Source organism: Onychomys torridus, chromosome 4, assembly GCF_903995425.1.
Source record: "Onychomys torridus chromosome 4, mOncTor1.1, whole genome shotgun sequence".
In the NCBI taxonomy this organism is placed as follows: domain Eukaryota; kingdom Metazoa; phylum Chordata; class Mammalia; order Rodentia; family Cricetidae; genus Onychomys; species Onychomys torridus.
Genome location: NC_050446.1, coordinates 7,742,208 through 7,765,675, shown reverse-complemented (window position 1 = coordinate 7,765,675; position 23,468 = coordinate 7,742,208). Strand labels below are relative to the sequence as shown.

The 23,468-nt window shown below is 50.7% G+C and overlaps 1 protein-coding gene across 1 annotated transcript in view; it reads left to right on the top strand.

Moving 5' to 3' along the window:
• Positions 1 to 23,468, top strand: part of Gpr107 (G protein-coupled receptor 107) — a 68,318-nt gene that overhangs the window by 29,670 nt on the left and 15,180 nt on the right. The window contains exons 10-14 of the mRNA XM_036184740.1: positions 3,209 to 3,284; positions 4,484 to 4,557; positions 5,212 to 5,329; positions 8,243 to 8,373; positions 11,024 to 11,067. Coding sequence (XP_036040633.1) covers positions 3,209 to 3,284; positions 4,484 to 4,557; positions 5,212 to 5,329; positions 8,243 to 8,373; positions 11,024 to 11,067 — 443 coding nt within the window. The remainder of the gene's footprint in view (positions 1 to 3,208; positions 3,285 to 4,483; positions 4,558 to 5,211; positions 5,330 to 8,242; positions 8,374 to 11,023; positions 11,068 to 23,468) is intronic.

Sequence of the window (23,468 nt, the reverse complement as noted above, 5' to 3'; positions counted from 1 at the left end):
CTCTCCCGCAGACACACTTGGTCATGACTTCTTGTCTGCCTCTTTTCACTGTGCATCTTCATCTGCCAAACGGGGGCAGTGATAATTGCCCTTCTCCCTGCCAAGCCTTTTCACACTCAGCTCTGTCTGCTCTGCCTTTGCACCGGCAGGATGCTATGCAAATGAGGCACTTCTGGACCCTTCCTTGCCCATGTTTGCTGGTGTTTCATTTCCCTTTAAGACTCAGCAATGCCGGGCAGTGGTGGTGCACGCCTTTAATCCCAGCACTCGGGAGGCAGAGGCAGGTGGATCTCTGTGAGTTCGAGGCCAGCCTGGGCTACAGAGGGGATTCCAGAAGGCGCAAAACTACGCAGGGAAACCCTATGGGAAAACCCCCCCAAAAAAAAAAAAAGACTCAGCAATGGCAGTATCATTGTCTCGGCTCACTTGGATAAATGGTGACTACACTTTTAAATCTGTGGTTCAGTTATTAGAGGTGACCTCTTTTGTGCCAGTCATGCTTTTAACTTTGTGTGGATGTGTGCGCATCCAAAAAGACGCAACTTAAGCCTCCCATCCCCATGTAATAGCCTGCGAATGTCCGTCCATAGGTTGGAAGTTTGTGTTTCACAGTCATATGACCCCAAGGCTGCCAGGGTGTTTAGGGCACTTGCTACTCTCATAGAGCTGGAAAGGATGCAACATCTTTGTCACTAAGTGTACTGAGGCCCAGAGAGTGGAAGTTACCTGACTGAGCTGGGGCTGGAGGCCTGGGCTGCCTGCTGTGCCTGCCTCTCCTTTCGAGTTTAGTATGCCATGCACCCCAGGGTGAGTGAAGAGGGCTGGGCTGGCAGGTGAGAGGCAGCTGATGATTTTCTGTGTTTAGAGGTTGGCTGCTGTCCTAGGCTTATTGAGGTGCAGTTGTGCCATTTCAGAGGTGAGGGTCATCAGGGCCCAATCAGCGGCAAGCCCAGGTTGCCATGGTTTCAGAGCCTTTCATTGTTCCAGCATGGGTGCTTAACTGAGAAACCCAAATCAAACTTGCCAGGATGTGAGAGTAGCCTTTCACAGTGGGCAGTGTTGCACTCTGGGAAGAGCCCACTGCCATTCAGTAGTGACAGACTGCTCTGACCTTGACTTCCCTTTTGACCTTCAAGTAAGTTGTCACTAGAACAGGAAAGTACCCAGGAAATAAACCCAGAAGCCCAGTGTGCCTCAGCCTGTGGTGTGATCTCATTGTCACTCTGTGCATGCTCCTCTCCCAACTGAGCATCCCCTTTACTTCCTGTCTCTCTCCCACTTTTCCCCAATATGCTGAATTTACAGTTTGGGACATTTGTATGTTCTTGTAAGTAATGTCTGTGGTATGCTGGTTTTGTTTGGTTGGTTGGGTGGGTTTTTTTTTGGGGGGGGGGTTCTGTATATGTATTAAATGTACAGAAGGTGTTGCCTGCAGATGCAGCTAGTTCAGTTCAGTGCCAGCTTCCATTAGCTGTACTGCTTGCTGTATCTGCATCCAGATGCCTGGTTCTAGCCACACCACAGTGTCCCATGGGCTACACTGTCCCGTATTACCCCTGCAGTCCTTAGAGACAGGTCTACATCCAGGTTGCCGCTATCTCCCTGCTGCCCTAGACAGGGCTGGTGTAGCCTGGTGAATCCAATGCCTGGAGCCCAAGGGTGGCCTGGAGCCTGTGAGGGGAGATGAGTGTAAGGACGTTATCCACGAGGCTAGGAAGAGGGGAGAAGAGCATGATGCCAGCACTTTCTCCTCACTGTCTCCATGGCCAGCTCCCATACCCTCTGGGTGGGCTCAGACATTTGCAGTTTCTGTCTTTCCTGGGGTCTCTCATTGTCTCTAGGGCTGTCCTCCTTATTCCAGGGTGGACTGACTCAGGATGGTTTCCAGGGAGAAAGCTGGTGGGCTGTATTAGATGGCCATCCTAGCATGCTTCAGCAGCCATCCTGCCTGTCTGCAGTGCATAGTTCCCAGTTACTGGGCAGGAAAGGTTGTAGGCTTGCCTAAGCTACTTTTCTGTTGTTGTGACAAGATGACTTAGTCCTGCCTCAGCTTGATATGCCATGGGTTGTTGACTCCCAGGGAGGAGGCCTTACCCTTTCTAAGGAGTGGATGGGGATGGGGTAGGAAAGAGGTAGGGGAGAGAATAGGAGGAGAGGAGGGAGGGGAAACTGGTTGGTATATAAAATAAATAAGAAAAATTTAATTAAAAAAAAAAAGAGGGGTTGGGGATTTAGCTCAGTGGTAGAAGGCCCTGGGTTTGATCCTCAGCTTTAAAAAAAAAAAGACACCATGACCAAGGCAACTTACAGAAGAGAGAGTTTATTTGAGGCTTTCTCCAGAGGGCGAGTCCATATGGCAGCAGGCAGGCAGGACATGGTGCCAGAGCAGTTGCTGAGAACTCATGTCTCAATCCACAAGTGCAAAGCAAAGAGCTAACTAGGAATGGCTTGTCATTCTCAGTGACCCACCTCCTCCAACAAGGCCACACCTCCTAGTCCTTCCCAAACAGTTCTACCAACTGATGACCAAGCATTCAACCAAATGGGGACCATTCTCATTCAAACTACCACAGACTCATTTGAGGCCATTCCTATGGGCAAAAACTGCTTTGTGGAAAAAAAAAGAAAGAAAATGACTTCATGTTTGTGGTTTGCTCAGATTGTACTTGCTGCGCACACCTTTGATCCCAGCACTCGGGAAGCAGAGGCAGGTGGATCTCTGTGAGTTCAAGGCCAGCCTGTTCCACATAGTGAGTTCCAGTACAGTCAGGACTACACAGAAAAACCCTGTTTCAAAGAAAACAACAGCAACCAGGCAGTGGTGGCACACACATTTAATCCCAGCACTTGGGAGGCAGAGCCAGGTGGATCTCTGTGAGTTCAAGGCCAGCCTGTTCCACATAGTGAGTTCCAGTACAGTCAGGACTACACAGAAAAACCCTGTTTCAAAGAAAACAACAGCAACCAGGCAGTGGTGGCACACACATTTAATCTCAGCACTTGGGAGGCAGAGCCAGGTGGATCTCTGTGAGTTCGAGGCCAGCCTGGGCTACCAAGCGAGATCCAGGAAAGGCGCAAAACTACACAGAGAAACTCTGTCTGGGGGGGGGGGGGGGGATCAACTCAGCAAAACCATACCTGATTCTGTGTTCTGTGGCTGCCTTTGGGGAAGTGAAGTCTTTTAATTCTTTCCTCTCTCTTTTTATAGGAATGATGTGTTTAAAATTCACTGGTTGATGGCGGCCCTTCCTTTCACCAAGTCTCTTTCTTTGGTGTTCCATGCAGTATGTATTAGCATTTGGGGTTATTTATGAAATGAAGGGTGTGCATACAATGAAGGGTGTGCAATCAATGAAGGGTGATTGGGAAATAAAGTAGAAGGTGAGGCACAGGTGGGAGCCAAAGGGAAAGTGTTTCTCATAAAGCCCCTGGTGCAGAGAACTGGCCATGGGGCCAGTGAGCTCGGCCTCCCATCCTGCTCTCTAACCAGTCTCTCCAGAACACTGGCCTTGAACTGGTGGTGATTCTCCTGGCTTAGCCTCCTGAATGCTGGGCTTATAGATGTAGTCTCTGTGCATATCAGACACACTTCCCCTTGTTTCTGTCATCTGGAGATGGGTGTGCACCCGGCCAGGTTGTTCCTGGACTTCCCTCATTTTACTAAGCATCCTTGGATTCCTGTCCTTGAAGTTCAGTATAGCAAACTTACTGGAAAAAAAGGGGCAAATCTTAGAAAGATCAGGAGCCCAAGAACTGAGCTTTGACTACTGAGAACCGGTGCACATCAAAATGAGCTTGCCTGTGGAACCAAGGTCATGGCTTCCCTGATCTGAGGGTCTGTGAGGTGTACATAAAGTGCATATGGTTGGCTCTCCTCCTACACTTAAAAATGGAGTCCTAGAAGAAAGCAGAAATGCACTCAGTTATAACAGCAGGCCATGACAGTTACTTGGATAATTACCCCTTTAGATTTAAGTTAAGAGATTCTTGGGAGGGCCCTGAGCCCCCTTAAAATCTAGATGCCGTTTAAAAAACAAGGACTGTGTGCCGTGGCCAGCTTTCCTAGCCCTGACAGGAATCTGAAGTTCAAGTGCTTGACAGTCCCAAGTGTCTAGACTTGGGGATTGTTGAAGCCAGGTCTCTGTACACGGGTCTTTTTTACTGACCCGCTGGCTGCTGTCTTTCTGTGAGTTGCAGGACTTACAGACATGTGCCTGGCTGGGAGTGAGAGTGTTTGCCAGTGTGAATCAAGAGAGTGACCTGGGCTGGGGTTAGGGTCACTGAAGCCTCTGTCAGCCTCTCTCAGTTAAGTGTGTTAGCACGCTGGTGTACTTGCTAATGACTTGGCAATGGAGGAGTTAGACAGTGGGGTGGGCGGGCACAACCCATTCCTCATCCTAAGGACTCCTGGAGTCATTTATTGCTTTACCCTGCACTGAGGTGCATGGCGCAGCCCTTCTGAAACACAGCTGTTTGATTTCAGATCGACTACCACTACATCTCCTCGCAGGGCTTCCCAATTGAAGGCTGGGCTGTTGTGTACTACATAACTCACCTGTAAGTATGCAGGTCTGCAAGACATGGCGGTAGTGCCTGCACCCTGAAATGGCTTACAGAGATACTTAAAGCCTAGAGCTAGGGATGTGTCTCAGAGTGCTTGCCAAGCATGTGTGATTCCCTGTACTCCATCCCCAGCACTGCATAAACCATACACACCCACCATCCTAGCCCTCAGGAGGTGGAGACAGAGGCAAGAGGATTTGGAGTTCAAGGTCATCCTTGACTGCATTTTGAGTTAAAGTTTGAGTTAGCTTGGGTTATGTGAGATCTTGTCTAAAACATGAATGAATGAATGAATGAATGAATGAATGAATGAATGAATGAAAGGAAGGAAGGGAAAAGGAAAAAGAAATGGGGGGCTGGAGAGATGGCTCAGTGGTTAAGAGCACTGGCTGCTCTCCCAGGGTTCCTGAGTTCAATTCCCAGCAACCACATGGTGGCTCACAACCATCTATAACGGGATCCGGTGCCCTCTTCTGGGTTGCAGGCATACATACATACAGACAGAGCACTCATATACATAAATGAATAAATCATAAAGAAAAAAAAAGAAATGGGGGGGTGTAGGATCTTGGAATGAGTTGACAGGGTGATTGACAGGACTAGAATCTGTGGGGCCTGGTGGTATCTGTGAAATGTTCTGTCTTCTAGTCTAAAGGGGGCGCTGCTATTCATCACCATCGCGCTCATCGGCACTGGCTGGGCCTTCATCAAGCACATCTTGTCTGATAAAGACAAGAAGATCTTCATGATTGTCATCCCGCTCCAGGTATGGGAACTGTGGCTGACCTGTCGGTCTTCCCTGGCTCTGGGCGGGGCTCAGCCCCAGGCCTGTGTGCAGGGAGTCAGCACCTGAGCTTCTACCGCTGTGGGCTACAGATAGGGGCTCCCTCTGACTGCTGACAGACCTAGTTTCAGGTGTGCCCTGCTAGTCTCGGACAGGGCATCCTAGATTGTGGTTAGAGAGCTGCAGAGAAGTGAGGGATAAATTCTGCCATGCCGTCTGCTGCCTCTAGCAGAATGGTTCTCTTCCTGAGTAGGCCCAGGTTCCCTGCAGTGTTTTAGAACTCAGTGGCTTCAGCAAGTTTTCTTGCAAGGGCTGACTTTTTTACACAGGAAACTTTCAGCTACACTCACCCTGTGTTTGGAGGCTGTGGGCTGAGACCTGACTGACAAGTACGTAGCCCCTCAGGGAAGACCCGTGGTTTGTCTTACGTCAGCAGGCTGTGCAAAGAAGCAGAGACTGGAGCTGAGGGCACCATAGCCAGGTACCTCTCTCTTCTTGGCTGCCTGGCCACAGCCATGCCTTTGGGGAGGGCAGCTCCTTCTGATTAAGACATAGCATGGGTGTGGCTGGCAGGAGAGGAAGGAAGAGGGAAATTTCCTGGGCATGTCATCTCTGCGGATTGATTGGCTTTTGGCAGTATTCAGCAGGGAGGAGCATGGGTTAGCACCAGACCTCTGTCTGACACAGACCAGTTGCTGTAGGTTTTCAGGGAGAAAGTAATCACCCAGAATGGTCTAGAAGGGCTTTGTAATGGAGATGGAGCTTGGTTGGATGTTTAAGGAAAGGAATGTGACAGGTAAAGGAGTAGCCACCGATACCTGTGGCACTTGTCAAAGGAAGCAGACAAGCTAAGGTCTGTGGTAGCCAAACCACCAGGAGGGCCACCTCTAGGCAGCTGGAGTTCCATACCCGCCGTGGTTTTGTGAGTGTGCGGGACAGAACCTGAGCTCTCCTTGCACTTTGGGGATTGCCATTCATGACTCTCTGGCAAATTCAGGCCATTCTGTCTGTTGACTCCACCCTGGCCTGAACTGGGGTGTGAAGAACTCTGTCCTGCTGACTCCTGAAGGGTGAACACAGGAGGCCACGTTGACTGTCACCCCAAGGAAATAGGATGTTTGAGACTAAAGATGAGGAAGTTAGTGTTTAGACAATGGGACTGGCTGGCCTGGGAAGCTCTTGACCAAAGTCAGCGCCCTTTTGCCATGGGGAGCATCAGAGTTTCTTTTTCTTTTTCCCTTTTGTTTCTCTTGTGCTTGGCATGGAACCCAGGACCTTGAACAGGCAGGGCAAACAGTGTGCTGAGCCCCACCCTAACCCTTACCTGAAGCAGAAGTGAGTAACTTGGTGTTCAAGAGCACCGTGGGGCGTGGCTCAGAACTCACTGCCTATGGGAACAGCCTCTTTCATGCAGAGTGTGTGAATTGGGGTTTACATTTCTAGGCTAGGACAGAAGCCAGCAAGCCCATCCCACTCCATCCCACCAAGCTGGGTTATAGTTGTGTTCAGGACACCTGGCTTGTACAGTGGGTGCTGGGATCCAGCCTCTGTGCCTCGTGGTTGCTCGGCAGGCACTTGAACTGCTGTGCTCTCTCCATTCCCCACATGACTCATCTCATCTCTGCATCACAGCTCATGGATTCTCTAAAGGAAGTAGCATAAATCAGAAACTTCGCTGATGCACAGTGTGTTCGGTCTCAAATAAGCCTGTTGGAAAACTGTTCATAACCTGCTGAGAGCCCAAGGGCAGGGCTAAAATCACAAGGCAAAGCTTTGATTGTGGAAAGAGAAGCAAGACATGGAGGCAGATGAGCCTGTGTCGTGTGCAGTACAGGGGACTGGACTGGCTAGCCCATGTGAAGAACAGAGCAGTCACTGAAATCTGTACTTCTTGCCATCCCAACCTCGGGTCTTTGTATCAGCCACTTAGAATTGTTGTCCCTGAAGACCAAGAATTCTCAGGAAGAGCTGGGCCTGAGGAGTGTTGACATCCTGGCTATGTGGGATGTGAAGTGCCACCTGCCCAGTAGCTTTTGAGACGCCTGAGGCATTGAGTGTCCCAAAGCAAAGTGTTTCCATTACCCATTGCTACATACCACCCCAAACTTAATGATTTGAGGCAATGCCAAGTAGAAAATCTTTGGGCCAGGGATTTAGAGGAGTCTCAATTGGATAGGCCTGACTTGGGGCCTGGTTGCAGTCTGATGGTGGCTGGGGTCTGGTGTAGGGGGCCATCCCCCACCCCCACTTTTCCCCAGAGTACTCTTGAGTAGGAACAGCAAGAAATATTAGAAGTAAAAAGGGGAAAGAAACAGAAAATACAAGATAGCCTCAGAAGGGCCTGGATCCTAATGCATCCGTCCTGACTGTCTCTGCCCCAGGGTATTTATAGGAACGCCACGGGGTGGAGCAAAAGACCTCCCCCAGCACAGCCAAGGGCAGACCATCTCAGACACTTGCACTCAGGCCTGTGGTCCAGACATCCTTGTATGCAGACCTGCTGGGTAGAGCCTAAATGGGCTCCAGCAGTCTGGCCTATTGTAGTCTTCACTGAGTGTGTCCTGGACTAGGAAGACCTGATGAGACAGAGGAGAAACAGCTGAGGCTCCTTGGATATCTCTTCACATAGTTTCTCCACCATTACCGTTTAAGGGAGTTGGACTACAGTATGAGGAAGTCAGGCTTCTGCGGCCCAGCAGAGGGCCAGGAGGAAGCTGTACCCACTTCGGAAATCACACAGCAGCTAGCTACTTCACAGGCCTGACAGATTCAGGGCCTGGCAAGCTGAGAGGTGGGGTTCTCAGAGAGCTGGGGGACAGTAGCGCTGCAGCCAGGTGAGCATCCCACTTTGGGCCACTGTCATAAGAGCACTTAGCGTTGGGGTCTGTGTTGTAGGTGCTGGCAAATGTGGCCTACATCATCATAGAATCTACCGAGGAGGGCACGACAGAGTACGGTTTGTGGAAGGACTCTCTGTTCCTGGTCGACCTGCTGTGCTGCGGCGCCATTCTCTTCCCAGTGGTGTGGTAAGTCACCTTAGGAGGGCAGCATGTGTGCAGCCAGAGTCACATGGCTGCCTGAGGAAGACGGCCCTGTGGACCCCAGGCCTTAGCTACCGACAGGACTCCAGTAGAGCTGCTCTGGACTCCAGGCCAAAGGGCTCAGTTCTAACCCAATTGAGGAGGGTCTAGAAGGGAGAGTTTAGTGGCAGTGTAAAATGTCAGCCGAAATTTGGTAAGGGCTGAGTAGGAGAATCACTTCTCTTGCCAGTTTAGATGGAAAAATGGGCATATACTCTAACATACAACTAGGAGTAGTTCTCAGGCCGCCCGGGTTTGGGCTCTGGAGAGTGGCTTGCTCTGATCCAGAAATGGCAGTTGTGTGACAAGAGGTGTCAGCGCTGTGTTCTGGGAGGAAGAGGCTTTGTGAAGCCCGGCAGAGGTGCAGTCAGGTGAGAAGGACAGGTGGACAACAACGCAGCTCCCTGCTCGCCCTTGGTGTCTGCCTCCTGGCTTCTCCAGAGCAGCTGGTGCTCGGGTATGTGGAGGGAGGGAGCGAGGGAGGTGCGTTCTCAGGCAGCACCCATTGCCGTGAGTCAGTGCTTTCCAGAATCCTAAGGTTGTCGGGAGTACTGTCCAGCCACCATGACTGTTGAGAGCATGGTTCTAGTTGGTCACCCTCCCACTAGGCTTTGGATAACCCAAACATTCCTGTTAACTAGCTGCTGCTGGTATAGAAGAGGGCTGGGACGGGGCTGGAGTGGCACAGTGCTTGCCTGGCATGCTTGAAGCCACGGGTTCCTTCCCCAGCACCACATAACATGGCAGTGTGGTGCATCTGGAGTCTCAGCATGGAGGAAGTAGAGGCAGAAGGATCCTAAGTTTCAGCTCATCCTCTGCTACATAACAAGCTTGATACCAGCCTGAGCTACATGAGATCCTGTCTCAGAAAAAAGGAATGGGGGTGAGACCGTTAGCATGCAGTTTCCTCAGCTGCCCCATTCCCATCAGGCTGGTCAGTGCTGTCTCAGGTAGTGAGGACCTTGCTGGGAAGCAGCCATTAGGTCCTGTTCTTAGTGTCTGTCTGTCATTGTTGGAACACTGAAGTACAAAGGTTCCAGATGAGCACTGTCTTCGTTACTTTTCTATTGCCGTGATCAGATACCATGACCAAGGCAACTTAGAGAAGAGGGTTTATTTGGGGCTTATGGTTTCAGAGAGTCCATGACCGTCATAGGGAGCACGGCAGCAGGCAGGCAGACATGGCATAGGAGTAGTAGCTGAGACCTCACATATCAGTCTGTAAGTAAGAAGCAAAAAGCGCTCAACCTCAGAAGCCTACCTCCCATGGCACTCTCCTCCAGCAAGGCCATACCTCCTAGTCCTTCCCAAGCAGGTCCACCTGGGCCCCGTGTGCGAGTCTGTGAGGGGTGGGGAGTACACTCTCATTGGAACCATTGCAAGCGTGGAGCCGCCAAGCCACCAGTGGCCGTTTCTTGTCACTTGGTCACAGCACTGAGAAGGTGCCCAGGGGCAATACTCTTTATGGTGCACATCCTGAAAGTTGCTGCAAGAGATGCTAATAAATACAGAAGAAACAGCGTCAGCGGGCTGGTGAGATGGTTTATTAGCTGCCAAGCCTGATGACCTGAGTCTGCTCCCTGGAACCCACATGGGGGAAGAGAAAACCAATACCAGCAAGTTGTGCTCTGACCTCCACATGGACATGCGCACACACATACACACTAAGACTTAATTACAGACAAATAGCACTATTAAATTCCTGAAATACTTGATTCAGCCAGCCTTGGTTCAGCAGCGGCATAAACTACCTTTATGCTGATGGCCTTCGTGTGTTCACTTTCTCATGGAGCTTAGAGGGTGGTACTTTGCTGAGGTCTTGGGAGTGATTTATCCAAAGGTAAGAGGGTCAGCATTAGAACAGGAGCCCTGCCTGTGGATCCCTGGCTTGCTTCCCTTCACTTCCTTGTCTGTCTGCTCAATGCAGACTTTCCCCTGTGGCTGTGAGCTGTGCCTGTAGCTCCGAGTCTTTCTTATTTTGTCCTGTTCTTTGAGCAGGACACTCACTGTGTAGCTCTGCTGGCCTGATGCTCACTTTTAGTCCAGAGTGTCAGCAGGGCTCCTGTGTCAGCCTCCTGAGTGCTGGGATAGCAGGCATGCACCACAGGGCTGGCTTCCTGCATCTTTAAGAATGTTAATGTCCCCTGCCTAGAGCATTGTGATTAGTTATCAGCACAGCCCAGCCAGAAGAAGGCTGCCTGAGACTGGCCTTTTCCAGAGCTGTAAACCTCACCAGAGCCCGAGACCTGCACAGCCACTAGACCTCAACTTAGGAATCAGCGGTGGCTTTCTCTTGTGTCTGGTCGTCCCGTCTGTGCCCCCCCCCCCCCCCAGCAGCTGCAGGAGTGAGTGGAGTTAAATGATGTTGCCGCTGCCTCTGCTGCTGGCCTTGACTCCGCCAGCAGAGGGCGTCTTCACCTCAGCTTGAGCACCATAAATGGCCAAGTGTGGACTGGCAGAGACCTCTTGTTTTAGGGAGGGTGCTGTCCTGTCATCTGGTCCAGTCCTTTCGGTTTACAATGGGGTTCAGAAATAGAAGAGAATGCAGAATGCAGGCTCCTCTACTAACCTCTGCTCTCCGACTGGTTATTTTTAGGTCAATCAGACATTTACAAGAAGCCTCAGCCACAGATGGAAAAGGCAAGTTCCCTGTGCTCCTTTGTGTCCTTCCACGGCACTGTGTCCTTCGAGAACTGGGATAGATTCTGGCTCCCCAGCACCAGCTTCTGGGGGACAGGCTAGGCAGGGCTTGGGGACTCACTCTGTATAGGCAGCATGGATGGTTGGTGGGGAAGCAGGTGCCAACTTAAAGAGACAGAGCTAGTTGCCGAGAGAGGCCTGGGCAGCAGCCCTGTGTCATTTCTGCTGTCCATTGTGATTGTGATATTTACCTTTTAAAAACATTACTTAAAATTTTGTTTTGTTTTTCAAGACAGCGTTTCTCTGTGTAGCCCTGGCTGTCCTGGAACTCACTCTGTAGACCAGGCTGGCCTCAAACTCAGAGATCCGCCTGCCTCTGCCTCCTGAGAATTAAAGGTGTATGCCACCACAGCCAGTCCAAGATCTTCACTTTTCAGAACCAAATCCCATAGCGAATCTCAGGAGTGAATACTGGGGTCTGGGAAGGGTCAGAGAGCAGTGCTCCATGGGTAGAGACGGCAGCGTGCGGCATCCCTCTGCTCATGCAGTACACTGTGTGTCCATTTTTGTTTGACGGGAGACTCGAGGGGCAGAAGGCCCTTCTGCCCTGCCTGCTGCCCCAGCCCTGTACTCTCACAGTGCCAGGCAACTCTTACAGCCCTGCGCTGCGGCGTGCCCGTGTGTTTCTGGGCAGCGTGGACTGGCCCACCAGGGAAGAACAGTGCTCTTGGAGCTCATGCAGTTGCTCACCTGACTACATTCCAGAGTTTCATCACTGAGTGTTTTGTTAGAAAAGTATGGGTTCATTTTAGAATATGTGGAAAATAATATACTAGCTGCAAATCATTCCATAGGCTTGATAATTTATGTCAAGTTATTTCACTTTGGGGGGTTGTTTTGTGTTTGTTTTTAAAGATCTATTTTTCTTTTTATGTACGTGGGGTTTTGCCTGCCTGTATGTCTGTGTGAGGGTGTCAGATCCCCTGGAACTGGACAGTTACAGACAGTTGTGAGCTGCCATGTGGGTGCTGGGAATTGAACCTGGTCTTTTGGAAGAACAGGTGGTGGTCTTAACTTTCTCCAGCCCCGTTTTGTGTTTTTGGTGTTGAGATTGAAGCAAGACATGTACTTTGCCACTGAGCTGCGCTCCCTGCCCCCGCCATGGCCAAGTGTTTATTGCATTGCGTGACTCCTGGCTTTGAGGTTTCACTTCAGGACTTGAGTGTGCTCCCTGGGCTATTTATGTTCTGTTCAGCTTGGACCCACAATAGCCCATACAGCTGTCCAGGCTCCTGCAGCTCTGGGCAGCCCTGTATAGGAGACACTGCCATGGTCAGAGCTGAGTCAGTACCCAGTGGCCTCTGCACATGCCCAGTGCCAGCTTTGTTCTCTCTAGTGCTAAGGTGCAGCTTCTCTGTCATGTGTTTTTCTCTTTACTTCCGAAGGCCCTGAACACCTGCCACCCCCTACCCATGCCCTCAGCAGCACATTCTTCTCAGCTGCAGCTGTAGTCCAGGCAGTTTGGGCAGCGTGCCAGTGACTTCCCAGACCCGGGCAGAGCCCACCTGCCTCCTGCAGTGGGCAGAAGAGTGTAGATGTGGGACTCTGAGGAAGCACCTGCCTGAGGGAAAGCCTGCCTGGTTGTGCTAGGGATGTTCGAGCCTGTTGTCTTTGTTGTTTCTTGTGTATTAGACTAAAAGGTGACTTACTGCTTTTACAACTTAATGTATAGGGCGTTCCTCAGTGTATTCTTTAAATTTATTTATTTTATGTGTCTTGTTCTGCCTGCAGATAGGCTAGATACCTTGAGTGAGTTATAGATAGTTGTGAGCTGCCATGTGGGTACTAGGAATCGAACCTGGGAAGAGCAGCCAGTGCTCCTAACTGCTAAGCCATCACTCCAGCCCCTCTATCTTTCTTTTCTGTGTGTGTGTGTGTGTATGTGTGTGTGTGTGTACAGGTCTCACTGGGCAGGGCTGGCTGTGTGTGTGTGTGTGTGTGTGTGTGTGTGTGTGTGTGTGTGTGGACAGGTCTCACTGGGCAGGGCTGGCTGTGTGTGTGTGTGTGTGTGTGTGTGTGTGTGTGTGGACAGGTCTCACTGGGCAGGGCTGGCTGTGTGTGTGTGTGTGTGTGTGTGTGTGTGTGTGTGGACAGGTCTCACTGGGCAGGGCTGGCTGTGTGTGTGTGGACAGGTCTCACTGGGCAGGGCTGGCTGTGTGTGTGTGTGTGTGTGTGTGTGTGTGTGTGTGTGTGGACAGGTCTCACTGGGCAGGGCTGGCTGTGTGTGTGTGTGTGTGGACAGGTCTCACTGGGCAGGGCTGGCTGTGTGTGTGTGTGGACAGGTCTCACTGGGCAGGGCTGGCTGTGTGTGTGTGTGTGTGTGTGGACAGGTCTCACTGGGCAGGGCTGGCTGTGTGTGTGTGTGTGTGTGTGTGTGTGTGTGTGTGTGTGTACAGGTCTCACTGGGCAGGGCTGGCTGTGTGTGTGTGTGTGTGTGTGTGTGTGTGTGTGTGTGTGTGTGTGTGTGGACAGGTCTCACTGGGCAGGGCTGGCTGTGTGTGTGTGGACAGGTCTCACTGGGCAGGGCTGGCTGTGTGTGTGTGTGTGTGTGTGGACAGGTCTCACTGGGCAGGGCTGGCTGTGTGTGTGTGTGTGTGTGTGTGTGTGTGTGTGTGTGTGTGTGTGTGTGTGTGTGTGTGTGTGTGTGTGTGTGGACAGGTCTCACTGGGCAGGGCTGGCTGTGTGTGTGTGTGTGTGTGTGGACAGGTCTCACTGGGCAGGGCTGGCTGTGTGTGTGTGGGGGGGGGGACAGGTCTCACTGGGCAGGGCTGGCTGTGTGTGTGTGGGGGGGGGACAGGTCTCACTGGGCAGGGCTGGCTGTGTGTGTGTGTGTGGACAGGTCTCACTGGGCAGGGCTGGCTGTGTGTGTGTGTGTGTGTGTGTGTGTGTGTGTGTGTGTGTGTGCAGGTCTCACTGGGCAGGGCTGGCTGTGGGGGGGGGACAGGTCTCACTGGGCAGGGCTGGCTGTGTGTGTGTGTGTGGACAGGTCTCACTGGGCAGGGCTGGCTGTGTGTGTGTGTGTGTGTGTGTGTGTGTGTGTGTGTGGGCAGGGCTGGCGTCCTGTCTCCTGTAGCTTTCTTCCTTGCGTGTTTTGTGTTTCTTCCTTCCGCTGTTTATCCTTCTAGCCTCTGCCCGACTTGGCCCTCCGTCTTGTCTTAAGGTCCTGAGTGTGACTGGAGATTGGTCTGTGACGATTCACCACAGTGATCTCAGCTGAGGATGCCATGAAGGGCTTGACCTGTGGCAGATAGCACAGCAGGCTGTGTGATGAAGAGAGCCCACAGAGGTGGTTTTCTGTCTAGAGCACTGCTTCTCAAACTTCCTGATGCTCTTAAGACGGTTCTCATGGTGTGCTGACCCAACCATACAACTATTTTCATTGTTACTTCATGACTATTTTTGCTATTGTTAGGAGTTGTATATATCTGATATGCAGATAGTTTTGGCCACTACTGTGAAGGGATCGCGACTCATGGGTTGAGAACCATTGGTCTAGACCAGGAGCACATGAGGAGGTCTTCCACCAGGTGGCAGTGTGAGACTTCTCCAGTTGTAAAAGCAGCCCTACATCCCACCCATGAGGAAGGGCATGTACAGAAAACCCCTTGCCCTGAAGAAGGGCAAGAGACAGGATGGGGGAATCTGCTCTGTGGGATGGCTTTGAGCTGTTTCGCAAGTGTGTACTTCACTCTGGTCTTTGACAAATAACTTCTGGAGTCAAAGAAGCCATGTTCCCTCAGTGGAAGTCCCCACAGAGAAGCATAGGCCTAGCACTCTGCTGCCTGGTCAGTGTCACCACAGTACAGCCCTGCCTAAGTCCTCCAGATCTCTGGTCACCCTCAGCTCATCACCCGTTCATCTGTCACGGCCTCAGCAGTGACTTGGGCATTTGTAGATGCAGTGCAGGTGAGTGAGCAAGGGAGTGCTGTTCGGCATGGCTTTGGGGTATGTGTTGGGCTTGCGTGCATCCTTTGTCTCTGGATTCCCTTTGGCTGAGCTTGAGAGAGAACAAAGGAAACAGTTAAGAGAAGCCCCCATGCCCTGCCTGTTGCCTTTCCTCCACACACTGAGAGTCCTCTCGGGTCATCTCTCATTGCAGTCTGCAGCCTTGAGGGGCACGGTGGGTGCCCATGCTCCAGCCTCCTGCCAAGATCTGCTGGCTGCTTGGCCCTGGGACCTGCAGCCAGATTCCTCCTCTCCAGCTCTCTCTCTGGCATCATTACCTGGCTCGGGAATATTCTGCATAACTCGACTGATGGGCCCTACCTCTAGTCATCTGGTTTTTTGTCTTCTGTTCCTGAGGGAAAAGCAGAAGTATTCTAAAGAGCCTTCCATTTTACATGTGCTTCAGAAACATGTGGTGTGATTGGATGGCTGCAGGCCTCGTTCTCAAGGGCTGCCATCGTCAGAAAGCAACAGGCAGGCTCCCTCTGACCATGTGCCTCCAGATCCTGGGGCAGACCTTCCCACAGAGAGTGACCAGAGATCTGGAGGACTTAGGCAGGGCTGTACTGTGGTGACAAAGAGGAACCTTGGCCATAGGACATCATTTCAGCACTTTCAGGGTTTTTTGGGTCACATTGGCTTCAAGCCCAACATTATAGTGTCTCAGTCACTGTTCTGTGAAGAGACACCATTACCACAGCAACTCTTATAAAGAAAACATTTCATTGAGTGCTCACTCACAGTTTCAGAATTTTAGTTTGTTATCATCATGGCAGGGGCATGGTGGTAGTCATGGCAGCATGGTGCTGGAGAAAGAGCTGAGAGCGATATCCTGAGCCACAGGCACAGAGAGCCTGAGCCTGCTGCCATGGGCATTTGAAACCTCAAAGTCCACCCCTAGTCACACACTTCCTCCAACAAGGTCATGTCTCTATGAGCGAGCTGTGGGAGCCATTCTTGCTCAGACTGCCACAGGTAGCTCTGTGCTCTTGGTGCCTCACTGATGTGCAGACCTGTTGCCAGGGCAAATAGTGATGCCTGTGTGGATCAGGGTGGCAGCCCAGACCACAGCAACCACCGAGTTCTTTTATCTATTTTAGTGTATTTTACTTTGTATGGAAGGGTATTTTGCCTGTGTATGTACACCATATGCCTGGTGCCCTTGGCCAAAAAAGAGCAACAGATCCCCTGGAACTTTAGTTACTGCTATGGGAGGTCTTTCTGTATGTTGTGAATATGTGTTGCTATGATTGGTTAATAAAGAAGCTGCTCTGGCCTATGGTGAGCCAGGTTATAGCCAGGCAGGAAATCCAAGACAGAGACGGGAAGAAGAAAGGAGAGTAGGGGAGAGATACTAGCCTGCCACCCAAGGAACAACATGCCAGCAGACTGGTAAGCCACAGAAAATGTGGAAAACAGAGATTAATAGAAGTGGGTTAATTTAAGAAATAAGAGCTAGCTAACAAGAGGCCTGCCATAGACCATATGGTTTGTAAATAATATTAAGCCTCTGGGTGATTATTTTATGAGTGGCTGCGGGACTGTGTGGCAAGAGTAGGGAGTGCTCTTAACCTCAGAGTCATCTCTCCAGCCAAGCCACCAAATTCTTCACTGGCACCGACTTGTAGGGTGACCCAGGTTTGTTCCCTTTCAGATGTCTGATGATATAGCAAGTACTTGTATCAAGTTTCAGGCCCAAGTGCCTGTCTTTATATCCAATGTGGAAAAATGGAAGGTACACTTGATACTGCAGTGCGGTGGGTCACAAGCCATGTGTCTAAAGAAAGGACAGCCGTGTCACTCAGAAATGAGTGAAGTGAATGTCACAGAGGAAACAGCTGGCAGTGTTTATTGCCAGGATGCAAGCCGTGCTTTTGAGTACAAAGTACAGCATAGGAGAGCTCACAGCTACCACAGGAACATGAGTTTCCTAGTTCTTAAAACCCTCCAGGGTGTGCAGAGGGCGTGCTACCAGTGTGGGATTGTTTAGGAGATGCTTCAGTGTTTGAGAGATCAGTGCGTTCACTGAAACGGTGTGCTCCGCCTGATGCAGACATCACCCTGTTCACCTGGCAGGGAGCATCACAGGCAGGCAGGCAGACGGGCAAAACTCAGAAGGCAGAATCTGGGCCTGTGAGGCCTAACAACCGTGAGGAATGTTTCTCACTCCCAGGACACTTGTGTTTATTGGAGATGTCTGCTAGCCGCAGTTGACTCCTGGCAAGGAGCTGTTTTATTTGGGTCTGTACATGCAAAGCCTTCAGTGTGCATTTCCTCTTGTTTTTACTCTCTTGTAGTGCTTCTCTGGGCAGCGATCTGTTTGAGCGTTTAGAAAGCTGCAGACTCCTGTGTCCACTGAAGTTGTTGTTTGGTTTTCATTCCGATCTCTCTGTGCTGTGCTTGCCATGACATGCAGGTGTCGTCTTGGGTGCTGTGTACCCCAGACCAGGGAGCAGCACTGGGATTGTAGATGGGCCTGCCTCTGCACCCAGCTTTCATGAGTTCTGGGGACTCTAATCTCAAGGCTTCCAGTTTATTCAGCAGGTGCTTACCTGCTGAGCCAGCCCCAGCCCCAGCCCCAGGTGCTTGTTGTTTGTGAGTCAGGATTATGCTGTAGCCCAGGCTGACCTAGATTTCCATTCTGTAGCCCAGGCTGGTCCAGAACTCAATGACGATCCTTCTACCTCAGCCCCACAGGTGCTGGGATTACATGTGTGAGTAGCACAGCTGGCTGTGTGAAGCTGTTTGTGTGATTTGGGGATCTCATGTCCACCAACCTTGATGAGTTTTAAGTGTCTCCCGTGTGCTGTGATTTGAATAGGAGCACAGCATGATTGCCATGTGAGACTCCCTGCTTGGACCTTTCCTGGGGAGTCTTAAACATCCAGTCACCTCAGATGGAGAGGTCATAGGAAAACCAAAGAAACCGTTCAGTCCAGTGTGGTGAGCCAGCCACTTTATTGGAATTACACAGAAAACCTTGGGCGGCTTGCCGGCACCAGTATCAAGAAGAAGTTCCTCCTAGTCTTGTTTAAGATAGCAGTATGAGAGCTGGAACAATTAGTGATATTTCAGTAAGCTTTCTATTTGCATTTCACTAGTCCTTAGTGATACTGTATGTATTTCCAGGAGCTCATTGGCCATTAGTATATCTTCTTTGGAGAATGTCATTTCAAATCGTTTGCTAATGTTTCACTGGTTCATGCTGTCCTCCCAAGAGTCCATGTGCTAGAGTTTGGTCCTTGGTGTGATGCCCAAGAGATAGCACCTTTAGGAGATGGTTCTGGTAGAAGGTGACCAGGTGCACCCAAGGATTGCCCGCTCTTCTCGGGAATGTGTTTTCAGTTTCACAGGAACACAGGATATGGGTTTCTTTTGTTGTTGTTGATGGTAAAACGGCACTGGTTGGTCAGCGGAAAAGTCACGGGCCATGGCAGCAGCCAATGTTAGAAGGAGCTTTATTAGAAAGAAGCCAGGCCTGGAGAAACAGGAAGAGAGAGAGAGCACAGAGAGAGAGCCTGGGGGACCATGTGACTACGCAGGCCGCGCCCCCTGAGGGCATAAGATGTTAGACCTGGGAGAGTGAGAGCAGGGTCCTAACAGTTGTTTAACCAGTTTTTTTATTTGTCTGTGTAGTGATCAGAGGAAGTTGTATGGAGTCCTTCTCTCTACCTTGTGGGTCCTAGGGATTGAACTCAGGTCATCAGGCACCTTTGCCCACTGAGCCATCCTGCTGGCCCCAGAACACAGTGTTAAAAGTCACCTGACACCTCTTGAATGCCTTTCCTGCCCACATTATTCATCACTGGCACGTGCTGCCTCCATTTTGAGCCATGTACCAGAAGGCGTGGTGTCAGACTGTGACCTCCAGATCTGAGAGCTACAGAACCTCTTGTCTTTAGTTCAGCCTTGAGCTGCACAGCGGGAGGTTGTTTGTGCTTTTGTTGTTGATACAGGGTCCTCTGGTTTCCTGACAGGTTACTACCATTGCACCTTGGGGCAGCCGGTTTAAGTGTGTGTGTGTTTGTGCTCATGCATGCGCATGTGCATGCGCCTATGGGTATCAGATAAGTGCAGATGCCCCTGGAGCTAAGTTACAGGTAGCTGCCTGACGTGGATGCAAGAGCAACACGCTCTTTTTTTTTTTTTTTTTTTTTTTTTTTTCCCCATTTTCTCCTCTCTTTTTTTTTTTTTTTTTAAAGATTTATTTATTTATTATGTATATAGTGTTCTGTCTGCATGTATGACTGCAGGCCAGAAGAGGGCACCAGATCTCATCACAGATGGTTATAAGCCATCATGTGGTTGCTGGGAATTGAACTCAGGACCTCTGGAAGAGCAGTCGGTGCTCTTAACGTCTGAGCCATCTCTCCAGCCCGAGCAATGCACTCTTAAGGGCTGAGTGATCGCTCCATACTGCTATCTTAACTTTTTTTTTTTTTAAAGACACACCTGTATCCCAGGCTAGCCTCAACTCAACTATGTAGCCAGGGTTGACCTTGAACTTCTGATCCTTCTGCCTCTATCACTTCCCATGTGCTGTGGTTACAGACATGTACCAACACACCCAGTTTCATGGGTGCTGAGGATAAAACCCAGAGTTTTGTGCACACCAGCCAACCTTAACAACTCAGCTGTCCCCATGTTTTTATAAGTAAAATTGTATTTGACTCTAGTGACTGTCTATTGATGGCAGAGCTGAGTAGTCACAGATTTGGGGGGCCACAGAGCCTAAAAGCTGCTATCCTGCCCTGCACAGGCAGTTTACCACCCCTAGCTACTCTAGACATTTAAGAGATGTCATGTTCCAGACCATGTATAACATGCACTAGTACTGACTGCTGGCCTGTCCTTGTACTTATGCTTAAGTACAAGGCTGATTTCAAGTGTTTGCTGAACTCCAGCTTGGTGGCCAGAGCTTTGTTCTTCAAGCCTCAGGCTGCTCTATTGGACTGACTGCCTCACCTGTCATGTGGGGACTTGGTACTTTTCTTTAACCAGTTGGTGTCTCATGGGGAATGTGGACTTCTCCTTAACTAGTTAGTGACTCATGGGGGCTGTGGACTTCTCCTTAACTAGTTAGTGTCTTGTGGGGACTGTGGACTTCTCCTTAACTAGTTAGTGTCTTGTGGGGACTGTGGACTTCTCCTTAACTAGTTAGTGACTCATGGGGGACTGTGGACTTCTCCTTAACTAGTTAGTGTCTCATGGGGACTGTGGACTTCTCCTTAACTAGTTAGTGTCTTGTGGGGACTGTGGACTTCTCCTTAACTAGTTAGTGACTCATGGGGGACTGTGGACTTTTCCTCAACTAGTTAGTGTCTGGTGGGAACTGTGGACTTCTTACAGACATCCGTGAGCATGGGACAGAGCTCTGGCTTTAGTGGGTTTGTAAGCACATTCCTCCCCAGTTCTTTCACTTCAGTGTCCCTTTGCAACAGGCTTGTCCAGCCTCAGTTTCCACTTTCAAGCAGGGCCATTATGCTGTGGGCAGTGGCTGAGAGCTGTTACCAGAGGAAGCCTAGAGCCTCCAGCTGGAAGCCCTCGGGGAAGAGGCCAAGAGAAGAGGGGACCTTCCAGCCATACTTCTTTCTGAGCCTCTCCCTGTCTGCTGTGGGGACAGGCCTGGGGCTGGGGCAGCGTGTCCGTGTGGTTCCCTGCCCTACAGTGCTTTGCATGCACTGCTGTTAAGGCCAGCTGTTGGACCTAGTCACTCAGAGCAGGGCTTTGTTTTTTTGTTTTTTTGGGGTTTTTTGTTTTGGTTTTTCAAGACAGGGTTTCTCTATGTAGCTTTGTACCTTTCCTGGAACTCGCTTTGGAGACCAGGCTGGCCTCGAACTCACAGGGATCTGCCTGGCTCTGCCTCCCAAGTGCTGGGATTAAAGGCATGTGCCACCACCGCCCGGCCAGAGCAGGGCTTTGTAACAGAAGAGACAGACATGAATTCCTTGATCACAGAGCATTGTCACTTGGCTTTTGTCCCTGTGTAGCTAAGGACATCAGGACACTCTGGCCAGAAGTCAGAGCTGCTTCCCAGGGTGCTCTCCCAGCTTCCTGCAGCCTGACAGGAGCTGCCTGTAGACATATTTTCTCCAGTGCTGTCCTGGGAGCACTGAGATGTGCCTGTTTTTCTTGTGGTACACAGTGGTGCCCATGAAAGCCTCAGAGGGTTCTGTCCTGCTCTCAGGACCACCTCATACGGGCTGATGTCTGTACAATGTCTGCAGATTCCTCCTACAGGGCTCCTGCGGGTGCCACACACTGTGGGTACAGTTGCATGGGTGTGAGATTACCTGGGTAGCTGGGACTTTCACACATTATCAAAGGCTTCAGGACCCTAGAAAAAGCTCAAGCACAGCTCAGAGAGCAATAGAAAGAATAGGTCATAATGCCAGTTTAAAACAGGCATATTTAATATGTTATCCACCAAAAACTTGGTTTTTTCCCCTTCAGATACATCATTCAAATTCTTGAATTGTTACCAACTCGTATCTTCCAACACTATGAAATAAGTAATCTCTTACTTAATAAGTAATGCCATTCTGTGGTCATATAACACGCAGTGCAGAGCCCGGGCTTCTCACAGCACAGGCTGAGAAATAACTGATGGCGGATGTAATGCTTCATTAAGTATCAGGAGCTCAGTGTGCCCTTTGTGGTGACTGCCCTTCATGGCCTGCCTGCCTGCTCTGCCTAGGGCTGCTGGCGTGTCTCAGGACTGCTGCCTGTTCTTCCTGATCGATTACTGCAGGAGTCCAGGAAGAGCAGGCTCTCTTACCCAGAGGCTGTTGCCTGCATTGGTAGCCCGTGCTATCAAATAACAGGCAGAAGTGTGACCTTCATCCTGGCTCACTGCTGGTTGTGAGTGTGCAGTGGAGAGATGGGGGCGGAGAGCAGAGAGTGACGTGCGCTCAGCTTGCCTGCAGTCTCCTCCTGGTCCATCTGATGAGCTCATTCTCTGCACTTGCACACTCTGTGCTGGAGAGGTGGAGCCAGTCTGGACCAGTCTTTTGTACCCTTCCTTGAGCAGCACTGATGGAGTCTGGAGCTGAAGGAAAGAAGGCACAGGAAATGAGCATTGTACTTCCCTGCCCTCTAGTCTTTGTGGGTTGTTTTTTTTTTTCAAGGCAGGTTTTTACTTTAATGCCTGGGCTAATCCCAAACTTCTAGAGTCTAGAGATTCTCCCTTCAGCATCCTGAGAAGCTGGGGCTATCTCTAGGCCTGAGCCACCTATCCAGCCAATTCACTTCATTTCTATCATTAAAGACAGGATCTGGCACAGCTGCATAGCCCCTATGGTTCAGCTCACTTAGCTTTGACATCCCTTGGGCTGTTGCTTTAAATGCATGTAGGAATAGATGTTAATCACTTTTCTCACTCCACTAATGGCTTGAAGAGGAAAGTGTCCTGTGCGGAGTAACTTTGCTCAGAGGCTAAGTCTCTGGGCAGCCATTTTACAATGCTTGCTGCAGTTACAGCCCCTTTCCCTATTCTTGCTCCCCCAAACTGGCTGAGGTTTGTCAGTGGGAGGCTATAGGGCCCCACTAATACTTTAAGGCCAGTGCAGTCCCGATCTCTGTGGCCTGTCTCCCTGCTGACAGTGATGGTGATAGAGAGGCTTGCCTAGGCCATAACGCCAGTGTGTGAGCATGCACAGAGCTCCTCTGCTCTCTGAAGGGTGAGCCTGGGCTGCAGCTTAAGCAGATTTGGGGGAGGGGGCAGGGGACAGGATCAGAGTGAGTCTGAGCGATTCATGCTGCTGGCAAAACCTCCTCCTTCAGCTTCTGTGTTGGACTAAGAACTGCTTCCATGGCACAGTGGAGAGGAGCAGGAGGAAGGGTGCCGAGCAGTGTCTGAAGTCGGGGACCTGTGAGGTAAAGCAGCGGGAATGTCGTGGTGGACACACCCTCAGTGCCCGCCTCACTCACCAGATAGTGATGGCTGAGGTGGTCCTGTTTCTGGATAGCTTCAGAACGATCAGAGGAAGTCAGCGGGGGCAGGTGTGGTCTGTCTCTAACCTTCTGAGGGGGTTTTAAGATTTGAAAAAAAATGAACCAGGCGGTGGTGGCACACGCCTTTAATCCTAGCACTCGGGAGGCAGAGGCAAGTGGATCTCTATGAGTTCGAGGCCAGCCTGGGCTACAGAGTGAGTTTTAGGAAAGGCACAAAGCTACACAGAGAAAAAGCTACCCTGTCTCGGGGGGGGGGGGGGGGAAGATTTGGAAAAAATGTAATTCTGTATATTCATGTGTGTATGGGGAGTGGTAGGGGCTGGTTATGCACATGTGTGGAGAGCCTGAGGAGACCAGAAGATGGGCTCAGATCCCCTGGAACTTCAGTTGTGAACCAACTCATGTGGCTGCTGGGGACCAGACTTGGGTCCTCTGCAAGCATA